At 47.1% G+C, this 15,290-nt stretch overlaps 2 protein-coding genes across 4 annotated transcripts; one reads left to right on the top strand and one right to left on the bottom strand.

Moving 5' to 3' along the window:
- LOC125708600 (hippocampus abundant transcript 1 protein) lies at positions 1-9,609 on the top strand. Its single transcript, XM_048976260.1, has 12 exons — positions 1-302; positions 1,860-1,955; positions 2,430-2,492; positions 2,581-2,708; positions 2,993-3,107; positions 6,052-6,270; positions 7,093-7,206; positions 7,573-7,644; positions 7,860-7,972; positions 8,088-8,185; positions 8,275-8,429; positions 8,543-9,609. Exons 1-12 carry the CDS (start codon positions 222-224, stop codon positions 8,747-8,749), a joined length of 1,461 nt encoding a protein of 486 aa, XP_048832217.1. The 5' UTR covers positions 1-221; the 3' UTR covers positions 8,750-9,609.
- Positions 9,610-9,682: 73 nt separating this feature from the next.
- Positions 9,683-15,192, bottom strand: sass6 (SAS-6 centriolar assembly protein). 3 transcript variants are annotated; one of them, XM_048976257.1, is made up of 17 exons: positions 14,951-15,192; positions 14,722-14,782; positions 14,448-14,527; positions 14,136-14,240; positions 13,854-14,025; positions 13,344-13,421; positions 13,144-13,263; positions 12,741-12,932; positions 12,459-12,653; positions 12,300-12,389; positions 12,029-12,208; positions 11,709-11,790; positions 11,312-11,445; positions 11,074-11,211; positions 10,731-10,831; positions 10,542-10,633; positions 9,683-10,384 (listed from the first exon to the last, which is right to left on the bottom strand). In XM_048976257.1, the coding sequence occupies exons 1-17, from the start codon at positions 15,013-15,015 to the stop codon at positions 10,299-10,301; spliced, it is 1,971 nt and encodes a 656-aa protein (XP_048832214.1). In that variant the 5' UTR covers positions 15,016-15,192; the 3' UTR covers positions 9,683-10,298. The 3 variants fall into 3 exon arrangements, with proteins under 3 accessions (XP_048832214.1, XP_048832215.1, XP_048832216.1); XM_048976258.1 differs by having other exon boundaries at positions 10,731-10,834; positions 11,131-11,211; XM_048976259.1 differs by having other exon boundaries at positions 11,131-11,211.
- Between the last annotated feature and the right edge of the window lie 98 nt (positions 15,193-15,290).

The following is a 15,290-nucleotide window of genomic DNA, read 5'->3' as shown; positions in this document are numbered from 1 at the left end:
CCACGCACGAGCGAGACCGGTTTTCGGTCTGCCAAGATGGCGCCGGTGAAGGCGGCGGCGGAAAATGTCTTCAGCTAGCTTGTTGTGTTAGATAGGTATTTCGGGTTGCGGCTTGTCTTTTACCTAGGTATACATTTCCAGTCCGAGCAGGACATCAGTTGGGATTGTGTAACCTTCTTAGCGAGCCGCTTTATATTTAACTGAAGGACTAGGATGGTAATATGACACAGGGTAAGAAGAAAAAGCGGGTGAATCGCAGTCTCCTGCTAGCGAAAAAAATCATAATCAAGGATGGAGGAACGGTAAGTCCGATCCAGCCTTTTTATTTAGCTGATTTCCTTGTATCATCTTTTATGATGTACACTTCTTGGGTGGATGGTTGGATGGGTAATCGCTATTTATTTTAGTGGCCAGTCGCTGTGTATCACCTTGTGTTTGGGTAGATTACCGTAAAACATGGATCTGGTTTCACATAAACTAATGTCCGTCAGAGCTGTTATTCGCCTGACTAATAAGGATCGTGGCGTTTCAGCGTGGGATTTCCCCGAAATGCGTCCAACGCTTCAGCATCAGGTCCACAGACTCGGCCATCGGCCGGAACCATATGGTTCCGTTAGTTAATAACCATCCTCCGCCCGGGGAAATGACAGCTGTTTAACCTGCAATCTGCGGTCTCAGTTTGGTGCGCTGCCGTCCACGATCAGGGCCTCAGTAAGCGGCGTAATAATACTAAATGCTAAATTGTATACTAATGCCATCTGGTCATACAGTTCATGTTCAGTTTAAATGATCCGGCATTGATACTTAATGATGTATGTGATATATGAATGGCTGATGTGTTTTCCTGTCCATATCTGCAGTTAGGGCTCATAAAATTTATGCCTGCCGTTTGTGCCTGTGGTTTGAGTCCGTTATCACATATGTTTGATGTTTGTCATGTATCCGAACAGTTCAAGCATCTCTGCATATATGGCTTTACTCTAATGGTCATAGTTTTTCTCTAGGTGTTCATAGCCGGAGAACTATTATCGCTTTTAAAAGGAACTTGACAAATTATTGTGGTATGAAGAAATGATATAGAAAAATATCTGAAGGCTGAACAAATGTTTTTCGTTATGCAAATAATTTCTGGTGAATGGGAATACCATTCATATGGAAAGCGTTTGAAATGAGCCGTGACGCTTGGGCATTTGCCTCCCAAGTAAATTGTTGGTTAACCGCCCACAAATTTCCGAATTAAAGAAGTCCTTCCTGCTCTTTCATTTTCCTAAACACAACGTGGGTTGCTATGGCAAAAAAAATAAGTTCGTTTTCTGGGTGATTCTTATATATTTGAATTTGGAGCAAAAGCGAAACCTTAAACATTATGCTTTTGGTCAAAGCGAAACTGATATGTTGATAACATGTGTTCGCCCTTAAACTGCAGAGTTATTGTGCCTGTTGCCTGTACACTAGCTCAGATGAAAGTAAAATCAAAACAGTTTATTTATCAAATATACAACAGTATAGCAATGAAGACTTTCCAGTAAATCTCCTTATAGTAAGTCATAGAAATATGTAAAGAAAATAAACAACATAGAAAGTAATTCTAAAAATTGTAGAGAAATTAAATGGATGTGTGTAAATTGTTCATACTGTTAACGTGATAGACGCTGTCATGGAGCCTGTTTGTCAGTACTCCGATTCTGTTTCCCTGACGGCAACTCTCCAAATCGTGGAAAGGACGGATCTCCTTAAATGTACACATGAGATCAAGGGCCGCCCTTCGCTGCATCTGACCCAGGCGCATGGCCCACTAGTGTCTTCCAGGACGTTCCAGGTACTTGTGGTCAGTTACCATTTCTTCTCCAACTTTACAGCCGCAAGTTTTCGGGTCTCCCAGCGTTCACCACGCAGTCATTGTGGTCTTCCTGGAGTTCTTTGCCTGGGGCCTCCTCACTGCACCTACGCTGGGGGTAAGCTTGTTTGCTTATCACATAGACAATTGTTCAGGCACGTTCAGATTTGCTTCTGGTGCTAAATGGAAGTGTAGGAATAATAGCAATCTGTGAGGAACAGTGTCACATGAAACGCTTACTTTAAAGCTGGAAAATAGCCTTTTCTATTGCATAATTAACCTGCTCTTGCAAGGCCTTATGTGTGCATGGCCCAAATTTCAAAACTGTTATGCAATGCCCACAACTCTCATACTTATTGCTATTAACAGTGTTCTCTGGCTTGGCTTGCATCATTAATCTGATCGGGAAAGACCTGATAAATGTTAAAGAGCACAGTTACATCCTCAGCATAGAGAGATTTTTTAATCTCTTTTAATTAACATTTTGCTGAATTGCAAACTGTCCTTAGTCATTTTTAATGATACAATGGCAGTTGCATTGTGGGTAGTTCTGCAGTGTCAGTCCTGACATCAGTTGTTCCCTCTCTTCTAGGTCCTGCACGAGACGTTCCCTAAGCACACCTTCCTGATGAACGGCCTCATCCAGGGTGTGAAGGTGAGCCATGCCACTCGCTGCGTTCTCGGCTCGGCCTCCCCACTCGGCCCTGCTGCTGTTTATCTTAACATGTGCGCCCCCCCCTTAGGGTCTGCTGTCGTTTCTGAGTGCTCCACTGATCGGCGCCCTGTCGGATGTATGGGGGAGGAAGTCCTTCCTTCTGCTGACGGTGTTCTTCACCTGCGTTCCCATCCCCCTGATGAAGATCAGCCCCTGGTAGGTGGACACATGTTATTTATCAGTGTTGAAACATGGGGCTAAAACCCAAAGTGTAAGAGATTATCGATGGCACCTAATCCCTCAGAGGGAATCAGGCTGTCGGGTTAGGTGTACAGTACAAAGAAGGTGTTTGCTGAACATTATTTCTGCACTGCAGTTAAGATCATATTACAAGCAGACTTACTTGGGTAAGCTCATGTCTGTTCGCTTGATGTTGTGTCATTTTCTGAAATGTGCTTTGTGTCAATCTAATGGCCTGCGCTTCCGCGCTTCTGTTCCAGGTGGTACTTCGCGGTCATCTCGGTGTCAGGAGTGTTTGCTGTGACCTTCTCCGTCGTATTTGCGTACGTGGCGGACATCACCGAGGAGCACGAGCGCAGCATGGCCTACGGACTGGTGCGTGCCACCCTCCCACTCGTTTGTCCGATGAGAGCATGTTACATGCAGTGCGTAATGAGAAGCCTGTGGGCGGCTCGTACCAGCCCCCCCACACACCACAACCACACCTCACACTCAGGATAGCAGAAGTACGACTGATCCTCCATATGAATGGATTTTAGAAAATGAGGAAGCACGATGAAAGCAAGAGTTTCCGGGCGGGTTTTTCTGCCGGCAGTTTGTCTTGGTCTGAGTCATTAGGAGACAGGAATCCATCCCGGGCAGCGCTGAGCACTGAGACATTTTAGAGCGACAGTCAACCTAACTTCATGTTTTTAGACTGCAGGAGGAATCCAGAGTTAAACAGAAGAGCTGCATGGATATTTTACAATTCGGCTTCGTCATTACAGATGAAGAATTTCCCTCTGGGATCAATAAAGTTCAACTAATCTAATGATTAGTACACAGAGGTACACATAACGAGAACTGAATACCGTAAATTAATGTTTCACGACCTGGTCCTCGAGAATCCTCGAGACGATCCACGTTTTTGCTCCTGCGTGGAGATGGGAGGATCGGGTAGGAAAGTACTCTACAGGCAATCTAGGCAGGGGCACGGGGGGGGCAATGCCCCGCCTGGCCCATTAATGCCAAAGATTCCATATAGGTGGAGCTTTAGCTTTGCAAACGCCAAATATCCACCCTTAAAAATCTGATTGGTTGGTTTGTCCAGATTAAAATACAGTGACGCAGTCAGAGCAGTGCAGTCAGTGTCAACTCTCGTAGTTGCATGCATCCTGTCCATTGTCTTAGTCAGTCTGTAAGATTTTGGGCTGATATATCAGGAAATATTTCCATTGAGTAGAAGTTGGATTACTATAGCAGAGTATAATAGCTGGGCACGGTAGTGTTGGATAATGTTAGCTGCACTCTTACCGTTGGTCATGTGTCTTTACTTTTTTGGTTTCCTTTCCTTTCTATTCTTTCTTAGAGCAAAGCCAAAAAAGAGAAGGTATCCCTTGAATGTCCTATAAACCTGTCTTACACTGATTTCAAGCTAACATTAGCTGCAAGTTGGTGGTTAGCTGATTGCTCTCGTCTGTGTTAGCTAGCATTAGCTGCATGTTTCTGAACACTTCAAGATCCTCCCAATTGCGATGTTGTTTTCCCTTGGCTTTGTACTCTTTCGCTATCATTTTTATGCATCGATTTCTGATTGTTAAATCTAGCAAGGCTGCTGCTGCAGAGCAACAGTCAGCAAATTTGAAGACCCCAGTGTTTGAAGCGACTGTTTCTCAACCCAGCATGTCACAAGCCACCATGGCGCAGCTCAGTTGCCCAACCACCTCACTCCTCAATCCCATTACCCCGTGCACTACGCCAACGGAAGGCTGATCGCGGGACTACGGATTATTGTTGGTAGCCATGGATTGAATAGCTGTGCCCTGTCTCAGCCAACCAACCTAGCTTTTCCTAAGCTTACCTTCGGCCAGACTGCACATGCATTCAACCTCTGTTGGTACCGTGGGAGACCATGGCTAGAGTACTCTACAAAGCTACATTCATGTTTATGTTCCCCCTGTTGCAAATTCGGTGCATCAAATGATAGCGATACTGTTTTTACCAAGCAAGGATTTAATAATTGGAAAACTGTATTAGAGAAAGACAAGGGATTCAGCAAGCATGTATCTAGCGATTGTCATTTGAAGAATGTAGTAACCTGGTCTCAAATGCAAAAGAGGGAGGCAACTGGGGAAACTATCACAAGCCTTTTGGGGCCCCACCCAAATAAAAAAAAAATGCATACTATGTCAGAAGTGTAGGAGAGGTGGTAAAGTTCCTTTCAGTTAATGAGCTTCCTTTTCCTGGTAGCCAAGAAAGGAAGTATGGTGGTGATGAACAGCATTAGCCTGCTGGCCTCCTCCTAAAGCTTTTTGAATACACACACTGGCAGAGGATCCCAAACTTAATGAAATTACAAAAAAACATTCCTCAAAATGCAAAATACACATCCAAAAACATTCAGAATGAAGTAATTGACACTCTAGCCACTTTTATTATTGAAATCAATCATCAAAAAGAAATACAATAATGGAGATCATGCAGGGTTTGGCATTAAGTGATTCAACTAGAGACAGATGCAATGGGGAAACTCCTTCAATTATAATTAGGTTTGTGAGTGATGGAATTCCTGAGGAACACCTGATTTGGTCGTCTTGATATGAGTCAGCTGGATGCAGAATTCGTTACCTCCCAAAAAATAAATCATCTTTCTGACTCGGGTTACAGTGCAAATCAAATGAGTAGTCAGTGCTACGATGGGGCCTCAGTTATGAGAGGGATCAGGGGTGGGGTCTCGACCTTGTTGCAACAAAAGACAGGTAAGTATATTCCCTATATCCACTGCTATAATCACTAGCTGCAGTGGTTCATGCAATGGAGGCAGAGCCATGTGCAAAAAGCATTTTTTGAGCCATCAAGATCACCACACTCCTTGTTCCATCGTCATTACGTGTCACTATTATGTGTTACGCCCCCTGCAGGAGCTGGCAGGTACTGCCTGCAGCGACAGCCTTTCTAATGAAATCTGTGTTGCAAAAGTCGTGTTACTCTGAAAAGGCCTGTCCACCATTTGCAAACACCTCCAAGAGTTTAAGGAAGCTTCTTAAAAGGGAAACTAAATAAACTCAAACACTGAGAATATTATGGGTGTGGGATCAAAGTACAAAGATTATGCATTAGAGGGTTTAAAAATATTAATTATAACTATGGTTTACTTTAGCTTTTGTTTAAAAAAAAAAATAAAACCCACCAACATCTCCTACTTCCCCCCCATTGAATGCTGTCTAGAACCGGGCCTGGAAACACTGCTGTAGATTTTAAACCATAGAGCCTAATAAAAAGGCCACGGGTCCCTTTGCTCTCTCCGCTGTCCTGCACTTCATGTCATGGTCTGCTTTAGGTCTCGGCCACCTTTGCTGCCAGTCTGGTCACCAGCCCGGCCATCGGGGCCTACCTGAGCCGCGTATACGGGGACAGCCTGGTGGTGGCGCTGGCGTCGGCCATCGCCATGTTGGACATCTGTTTCATCCTGGTGGCCGTGCCGGAGTCCCTGCCAGAGAAGGTGCGGCCGGCGACCTGGGGAGCGCCCATCTCCTGGGAGCAGGCCGACCCCTTTGCTGTGAGTGGAGCCTTACTGCCTGAGCGAATGCAAACAAGGTCATTTGTGTCATGATTTAGGATTCTGGGATGTGATTTCCTGCAGGCTGCAGTTTGGTATGGTCCGTCGCTTTTATTTAGATAGCCTGAGGGAGGCGCTATATTTCACTTTCGATGAGCTGCAGCATGTGCTCCAGGCCGCTTTCGTCATCTCGGCAGAGAGGCCGTGAGCAAATCCTGGCTGGTTTGTTCGGACACGGTGTCTGACACTGTTATCTGATCGGGGAGTAGAATGTTGATTCGTGCACAATCCACAGAGCAGCACTTTGCTTTTGTCCTGGCAAGTATGAGCAGGTGTTCAGTCCCTGGGAACATTTCTGCTCTTTGTTCAGCTGCTGGCTGAGTGCCTTTCCGCCCTCGCTGCTGCTGCTTAGGGTCTTGGGGCTTTATATGGAACTGAATTCAGGGATACACTAGCCCAGTAGGGCTGGGACTCTGGAGCCCACGGGGGGGTCGTTTCAGCCTCTGTGTGACAGGTCATTAAAAATAAGATGCTGGACTCCATCCGACTTCCCTCGGTTTGTAGGTTGTTGGCGATCTGGTTCTCAGGCTTGTAACCTGCTCTTTAGATGGGGCTTTACCGTAATAAACCTTGGCTGTTCATCCTTTTATTAATCATAATGACGATGATCTTGACTGTAAGCCGTCAGGGAAATAAACCGAACTGCAGCCGCTCCTGGACCTTTTCTCTGAGTCCTCGTCCTGATTACGGGGCGGTGCTTGAGGCTGGCTCCGCCCCCAGCCTGTTAGCGTAACGCTGCCCGTTTTCCTACACCCCTGGCAGTCCCTGCGGAAGGTGGGCCAGGATTCGACGGTGCTGCTCACCTGCATGACCGTATTCCTCTCCTTCCTCCCTGAGGCTGGACAATACTCCAGCTTCTTCCTCTATTTACGGCAGGTGGGTGGGTCAGACCAGCCGCTCCGCATGTCCTCCTCTGACCTCACAGGCAGACATATTTATTGACATTTCCCATAATTCTCTGTTTTATTTTGCCTGGCTAACGTTGTCAGCCACAAAACTCACTTGCCATTGCATGTATTGTTGTTGTTAATGTATATTTTCATAAAATAATCTCAAAGAATTATATTTGTTTTTCTGGCCTGATAAAACTCTCCAGTTAGGAAAAAAATCTCCAGTTAGGATTTCTGTTCCAGCCCGGCTGCACCAGTCTGACCTGAAATAGCCCTGATGCCTAAATTGCTTTGTGCTGCCACTTCTGTTGTGTTTGCTGTTTGAGGCTGGTCTCTCTGCTCCATCTTGCAGATAATGAAATTCTCCCCTGAGAGTGTGGCAGCTTTCATAGCAGTGCTTGGGTTACTCTCGATCATCGCACAGGTACCAGTCAGTCAGTGTGTGTGTGTGTGTGTGTGTGTGTGTGTGTGTGTGTGTGTGTGTACACACTTCTGTGGAGTGTCTGCAGTTGGGTTAAATTATAACTGGGCGTTTTATCTAGCTCATACCACATCTCCCTTCTGGTCACATTCACCTTTATACTATGTGTTTTTATTCGGATAGTTCAGGGCTTAATGAAGGACTCTTTCTGTGGCTAGACGGTGGTAATGAGTTTGCTGATGAGGTCCATTGGAAACAAGAATACTATCTTACTGGGCCTGGGCTTCCAGATCCTGCAGCTCGCCTGGTACGGGTTTGGGTCCGAGCCATGGTAAGTAGTGTACTGCACCCAGACAAGCCAGAACCTTAACAGGCATGTCTCAGTGATGAGAGGAGGGGGTAATGGCTCAGTAAATGGTGTTTGAGCATGGGATTCCCCCCCCCAGGATGATGTGGGCAGCAGGAGCTGTGGCAGCCATGTCCAGCATCACCTTCCCAGCGATCAGCTCGCTGGTGTCCCGCACAGCAGACCCCGACCAGCAAGGTAATCACGATGTCCCCATGTCAGATTCCGATGGTTCTGATTGGTTCGTACCCGGTGAATTGGGACGTGTCCGGGCTTCTCTCACGCAGGGGTGGGCCAGGGCATGATCACGGGAATACGGGGGCTCTGCAACGGCCTCGGACCGGCGCTCTACGGCTTCATCTTCTACATTTTCCATGTGGAGTTGGACGAGGTGCCTGAAGGCAGCCACGAGAACCAACACCCTGCTCATGACATGCAGCCGGTACGTCGCCCCCTTGTGGTCAGAATGCCTTGTTTAATGTGTTCCTTTAGCATGCTGGTACTTTTTGAGGATGTTGGTGATTAACAGCCAGCAACACATCCCCCCCCTCCCAGAATTCAGTGATCCCGGGCCCACCATTCCTGTTTGGCGCATGCTCCGTGCTGCTCGCCCTGTTGGTGGCGCTGTTCATCCCTGAGCACAGCGGGCACACTACACGCCCTGGCAGCTGGAAGAAACACGCCTCCCCTCCTGGCCACCCGCACAGCCCCCAGCCTGCTGGGGAGGCGAAGGAGCCTCTGCTCCAGGACAGCAATGTGTGATGGTGCACATGGGCCTTAAAGCAACGTCCTATACAAGGTCTGCATGTACATAAGAAGGCTAGGCGCTCGGTTTTACTCTGTGGTCAGGTTTTTATAAAGGGGAGTGGCTCACTCAGGGACACACACCTGGTAACACAGGACCGCACCTGAACACAGTGTGTTCGCCGAAAAAGCTTTCCAGCACGTTGTCCTGCTGGACTGCATCACTGGGAGCTGGAGTTCTGGACAGCCTCCTAAAGGACAGCCTTAATCGACGGAGAAGACTACATGGTGACGTTTCTGCCTGATCATGTCGGTTGCCTGACAACTTATTACCCATACTTCTAAATTGATTTAATTATCAGGGTGATAGTGAAACGTTCCTTTTAGTTTTACCAGTATTCGAGAATACTGTAATGGGACCAGATTCTCACATTGACATTTTTTTTCCCACTGCTTAATATAGGAAGTGTGTAGGGCAAGTCCTGTACTTTTTAACCCTGCATATTTACAGCAAACTGTTTACACATCAGATTGTGTGTGTTGCCTTTTAGCTGTTCTGTTGACATCGGAGGCATTGTGTAGCTTTGAAAATGCAAGATCCGTCATCAGTGGCCTTCTGTAGAGAGTCATGAAAATGCTAATTTACCAAATACCTGAAATATTACATATGGAATTGTGACTATAGTTTTGTGAACCCTTGTTGTATTGAATTGGTATTGTAATATTTCACAATGTTTTTGTTTTACCTGAATGGTTTTTGCTGACTTTTAATCCCTTGACTGATGCTGCTGTACATATGTCAAAATGAAACCAAGATTATTGGTTAATTAGCACATTATTTGTATGTTATGAAGAAAATAAAGTGAGAGACAATCTAATCATTTTGACCAAAGAAGCACTTCACCCCTCCACCACCAAAGGGCAAAGTTAAGTATGGCGTAAAACTGATGCTTCTGTTGCAAAGTGTTTAAAAGAATTTTAATGAAAAAATATACATATGCACACCACCTTAGTCCTGTATATACAATTTTTACATTTACAGTAAGGTAGAGGAACGACTGTGGTAGACTACAGCAAGACCACAGGTCAGCCATTCTCTGGTCATAATCAAGACAACAGGCTAAGGTGGCCAGTGAACGATTAATCTCTCCTGCGGGGGATGGAAAGGGTGACTGTACAGCACCTGCTCAGTGGCACTGCTGTCTACTGTGATCACATATACACACAGCCTATAGTGTTTCAAAATGGCAGAACACTGTGCAAGCATTGGAAAAAATGTACATCATGGGGTACATAAGCAACAAGCACAGGACAGACTGCCGGGGTCTTTGTGCATGAATGCAAAATACAATGAGACTGAATGGTGCCGACGGCACACACTGATCACCAAGGAGAAGTGAAACATAATTCACCCATTTCCACATTTGCATACAAACCAAAGTTTCATTAACGGCAAAATATTTCATTTAAAAGCACCACATGCATACACCGGCGTACGTCAACGGCCCAGATCGTCTCGGCACTGAAGGCGCGGCTGGGGCCTCGAGGGTAAATCCGTCAGCCACCATCAGCTTGGAAAATATGCCGAGGGGGCAGAGTGCAGTCCGGACTTGGGGGCGGGGGGGCCGCTGGTCAAAGGTGGCCTGGGGGCTTCTGTGGACCAGAACCATCAGCCAGAAATGAAAAATTGAACAGCTCCCAGAATTCTTTGTTTCTGATCGGCCCTGGTTTTGGCGGGCAGGGAACTCACTGCTCTGACTGTCAACAGGTCACTTTACTAGGTGAGAAAGCCAGTAAATAAGTGTTTTACCTCTGCTGTTGGTGTTGGGAAGGAGGCCGTGCAAGGGAATGCTGTCATCTCGCCTCTCAAAGTACTTGGAGTCCAGTCCTGGGGGCTCCCTGCTACAGGAAGAGAGTGGGGAACTGAGCCAGGGCAGCAAGACGCCGAGGGAGTGGTGAGTAAATGGAAGCGGAGGGGCTGTCACACTCCATGACGTACTTCTCCTTGTTGGAGGCGGGACCCTGATGTGCCGTGGGGCTCCCATGCCTCACATCCACAGAAGACAGGCCTGCTTTGGAGCCAATGGGTTTGAACTGCACCTGCTCAAGGGTCAGCAAAACAAGAGATGAGTAACAGTCTCTGGAAATCACACATTATTGTCATTTTTCTGGTAGTACTGTGGCAGGAATCAAATTCATCTGCATAGCCTACAGCTGGGGAACAGAGGGTTTGCTATGTACACACTGACACAAAATTCAGCTGATGGCGGTAACCATAGTGACCATGGAGGCAATGCTGTCCAATGACTGGGGGGGTTACAGAGCTAGAATGAAAGGCCTGCCTTGGGGCCAGTGCCCTCGTTGTACAGTGCGAAGGTGGGCCGGCTGCCTGAGCTCACAGAGGATGACAGGGGGAAGGCATGCTTGGAATTCAGCGTGGAGGTGATGGGGTAGCCTGGGGCAAACGCACGACTGTCCAGCTGGAGGAGACAGAGGAGCACAAGCCAATCAGAACGACTGCTACAGAGGCCTCAGAACCTACCAAACCCAGGGATGCTTGGAGCCAGATGCAGGACTCACCATCATATGAGAAGAGGCGGTCATTCTGCCACCCACAGCCAGCGACTGGGGCGCCGGGGTCTGGAAGGCCCCCGAAGGCTCCGGCTTCCGGGCCAACTGGTTCTCGTTCAACTGCTTGTTCAGCCAATTGATGACTTGGGTTTAACAAAATGAGAGAACGTAAACTACTGAATATTTCATGTGCAACACTGAATAATTCACAGTGTAATTGTTTAAAGAAACCGGGGAAGGGTCGGTAAATCAGGGACACCAGCTGGCATCCTTAACTACAAATTTTAAATGTATGCAGGACACAAATACAGAATAACGTAACGCATGAATCTTAGGCTATAATTACGCAGAACGACTCCAGAGACAGTCCTCCGCTCACGAACATGGGTATGAACCCTAACCCTACCATTCTCGTTGGTCTTTAACACCTCTCTGCTTTCATCCAGTTTCTGAGCAGTAGCTTCCAGTTGTTCTTTCAGTTTTGATACCTATGAGTCACGAAATTAACAAGATCACATTCTTCAGTAACAGTAAATGTAATTAATACATATTTAATGTACGTGTTTATCCAATAGATTGTTATATGAATAGATAGAATGTCATCTATATTGTGATCCCCGCCCCCGACACACGCGTGTGAGTGCGTGTGAGAATGTGTGTATATGTGTGTGCATATGTGTGTGCATATGTGTGTGCATATGTGTGTGCGTGTTTGTGAGCCTCAACCTCCTCGTCTCTGTGCCTCAGCTGCTGCCTCGTCTCCTCCAGCTCCTTCTGCTCCCTGTGGAGCCTCTCCTTGGTTTCCTGCAGCACCTTCTCCTGGGACACGGTCACTGTGTTCTTCACCTTGATCTTCCCCACCAGCGCCCTCGCCTCCGCCTGCAGCTTCTTGATGATGCCGTTCGCCTGGAGACAGGAGGAGCCACAGACAGGCGTGAGGCGCCTTCGCATCCATTGGGGTGCTGGGAGCGTTACTCCACACGAATGGGCGACGCACCTTGATCAGCTCCTCGGATAACGACTTCACGGTGGCCTCCAGTTTTCCGATGTGAAGCTGCTTGTTCTCGACGTTCCCTTCCACAGATGTCTGCGAAAATGTGATGGCATCACCATCTGCAGGACCTCCCGTTCACTCCCAAACAGATGGACAGCCTACCTTCTGTTGCTGCGTGGCCTCCAGCACCTCTTTGGTGCGCAGCACCAGCTGCTCCTTGTCCTTGATCTCCTGCTCCAGGACGGCCACTCGCATCTGCAGCTGGTTGACCTGCCGCTCCTTCTCGTGGCACTCCTGGTCCAGCGAGCCATTCTCCCGCCGCAGTGACATGGCCTGCTGCTTCGCCCGTTGGCACTCCTGCCGTCAAACATGGAGGGTGTGGTTTGTACGAGGAGGTGGGTGGAGCTCCTTATCGCCATGGAGGCTCGCTCGAAGCATCTTCACCTCCTCCAGTCCTGCCAGCTTGGCTTTCATGTCACGGATGGTCGAGTCGGCCTTGTACTTCTTCTCCGTCAGGTCTCGGGTGGAAACTTCCAACTCGTTCAGCCGGCTCTGCAGGTGCTGCGCGCTTTGGAGGTGCGTGGCCTCCAGCTCCCTGCGCAGATGCTCGCTCTGCTGCTGGAGTTTCGTTTGGGTCTGTTCAGGACAGACAGTTCGCAGAGGGATGGGAAGCCAGCATCGCTGACGGTACAGCCTGAGGCTGCAGTTCAGTATGACTTCAGGACCCTTAAAAGTTACAAGTATGCTGATGCACAAAAGTGCTCATGAAAATCCATCCAGAGACGAAGCTCAGAAACAGTAAAACGCGAAAGCACACGGCGCAGAACATCAGCCCCCGTGGGCTCACCTCCAGCGCCTTCTCCCGCTCGGCCGTGAGGTCCTGGGTGTACCGGCTCGACAGAGTGGTGGTGTTGGATGTCCACTCCGCCCGCAGTTTGTCCAGCTCCCGGCTCTTCTCCGACAGCGTCTGGGGCAGACAGAGGTGCAGGATTATGAGGCTGCTGTCCACCTGCACGGTGCATGATGGGCGGGTGAATCGCTCAGCACCTGCTGTGTATAGCTGAGCTGCCTGGTCAGGTCCTCCTCTGTCCTCTTCAGTTTCTGTTCCAGCTGCTGCTTCTCCTCCTGTCATAATGGAGGGACTCGCGTCACAGTACATCGGTCCGCGTTTATGAAGGTCAGAAGCTGTATATTCTCAATATCTCTGTCAATCCAATTAAATCACTAAAATCCACATATACATAACATTTGGTCTGCTGTGTAACTGCTACAGGAGGTTACTTTGATGAATAGAAGATATGACATGTAAAAATGTTACTCAAATGCTGAACATAATGTAGATTTATTCCTTAGCAAATAGTGAATGTCTTTAGTAAATGGTGAGTAACATGCAAATGTATTAAATCTCAGTGTGTGCAAAAGCTTTTGACTGGAAGTGTATACAACAGTGAAATTAGTCCTTTTGAAATTGAAACACAAGAATGGATTTAGAACCCACTACATTCCAGACAAGGTCAAAGATCACTAGGAAAACAGTGAAAACCTCCTTCCACAGACCTTCAGCTGGGAGAGGCAGCTGGCCAGGTACTTTTTGATATCGATATCCGTCCCATGCAGGAGTTTCAGAGACAGGTGTGTGAGGTGTTTGAATGCGTTGGTTTCCACAATGTTCAGGCTCGCGTGGCTGTGCTCCAGCAGCTGGGATGAAGAGGACAACTGGAGAAGAAACCTACAGCAAAAGATAATGACAAGGAGTGAAGGCCCAAGGGTACGGAGTTAAAGCATCAAGTTTTGTCACATACGCAAACATACTTCTACGCGCTTTTTCCAAATGCTCACCTTGGACTGTCTTTGTCTTGTTCAGATATACACAGGTTTAACAAATCGATAAATTTCTGAGGAAAGGCCGAGAAGTCCACCAACAGGCCCTGCTGAACTTTCAAACTGTTAACAACACACACAGGATCTGTATTAACTTCAGATTCTTTCAGGATGACACCGTGAATCACTACAGCTGTCACACAATTCCAAAAACCCAGGTTAGTTTGTCTGAGCAGTTCTTCAAGCGCATATCAAAAACATGGTTTTGTAGGTAAAATGCACTACAGTGCAATTTCATAGTAAGCTTCATAAGCGTGATATGGTTCATACCTTTGAAAGTCCTCCTCAGAAATGGTAAGGTTGTAGAGAAAGTAGGGGTCGGCATCATCTGTCAATCGCACTACCAAATCCTGTCAAACAAAAAAGGACAGGCCGTGCTTGGAAACAAGGACATTTTTCATAATATACGTTCTTAGCAGTCAATTCGGGTAGGTAGTCATATAAAAAGTAGATTATGAATTTCATTGTTCTTGCAAAAAACCTTAAAATAAAGTCATGTTACAGTACTGTTACATTTGTTAAAAAATTAAATGCGATTACTCACTCTCTTGTGCACCGGATTTGTAGTCAGCTGAAGCTCAACGATGATCCGTATGGTGCTACGTCTGTAGAGAGAGAAGAAAAAGGCATATTAGCCAAAAGCGCACAGCGAGATGTATAAATCAAATATACATATACCTTAATGTTCTGTGTTGGTAGCATCTTATATTTGATTTAGCCATTAGCTAGTTAAAGCAACAGGCCGGTCGGCTGATGTGGCTAACCCAGCTTACCGGTCTTCGCAGTCTTTACATTTGATGTGTACTTCTAACACTTTATTGAAAAGTTTCTCCGACATATTTGTTTCATATTCCAGAGCGCTTGGTGTAAAATCCGATATATTCTCTCGAGTTGGATGCAAATCCGTTTTATTTGTTGATATGAGTTATTTTGAGTTTGGCGCTCCCCTGCCGCGAATGGCAGTTACGGACCAGGACCGGAAACCGGAAGTCGAGTGTTCAAGGAAAAAAAAAGTGTAGGGCGCGGTTACTGTGACGACGCAGACGCTTCCCTGCTGCGGGCAATAGTATGACAAACTTATCGGGCGAATGTTTCTGAAGCATGGTGGGCCTG

Source organism: Brienomyrus brachyistius, chromosome 15 (assembly GCF_023856365.1).
Source record: "Brienomyrus brachyistius isolate T26 chromosome 15, BBRACH_0.4, whole genome shotgun sequence".
Taxonomy (NCBI): Eukaryota; Metazoa; Chordata; class Actinopteri; order Osteoglossiformes; family Mormyridae; genus Brienomyrus; species Brienomyrus brachyistius.
This window is presented reverse-complemented; position numbering and strand designations above follow the sequence as displayed.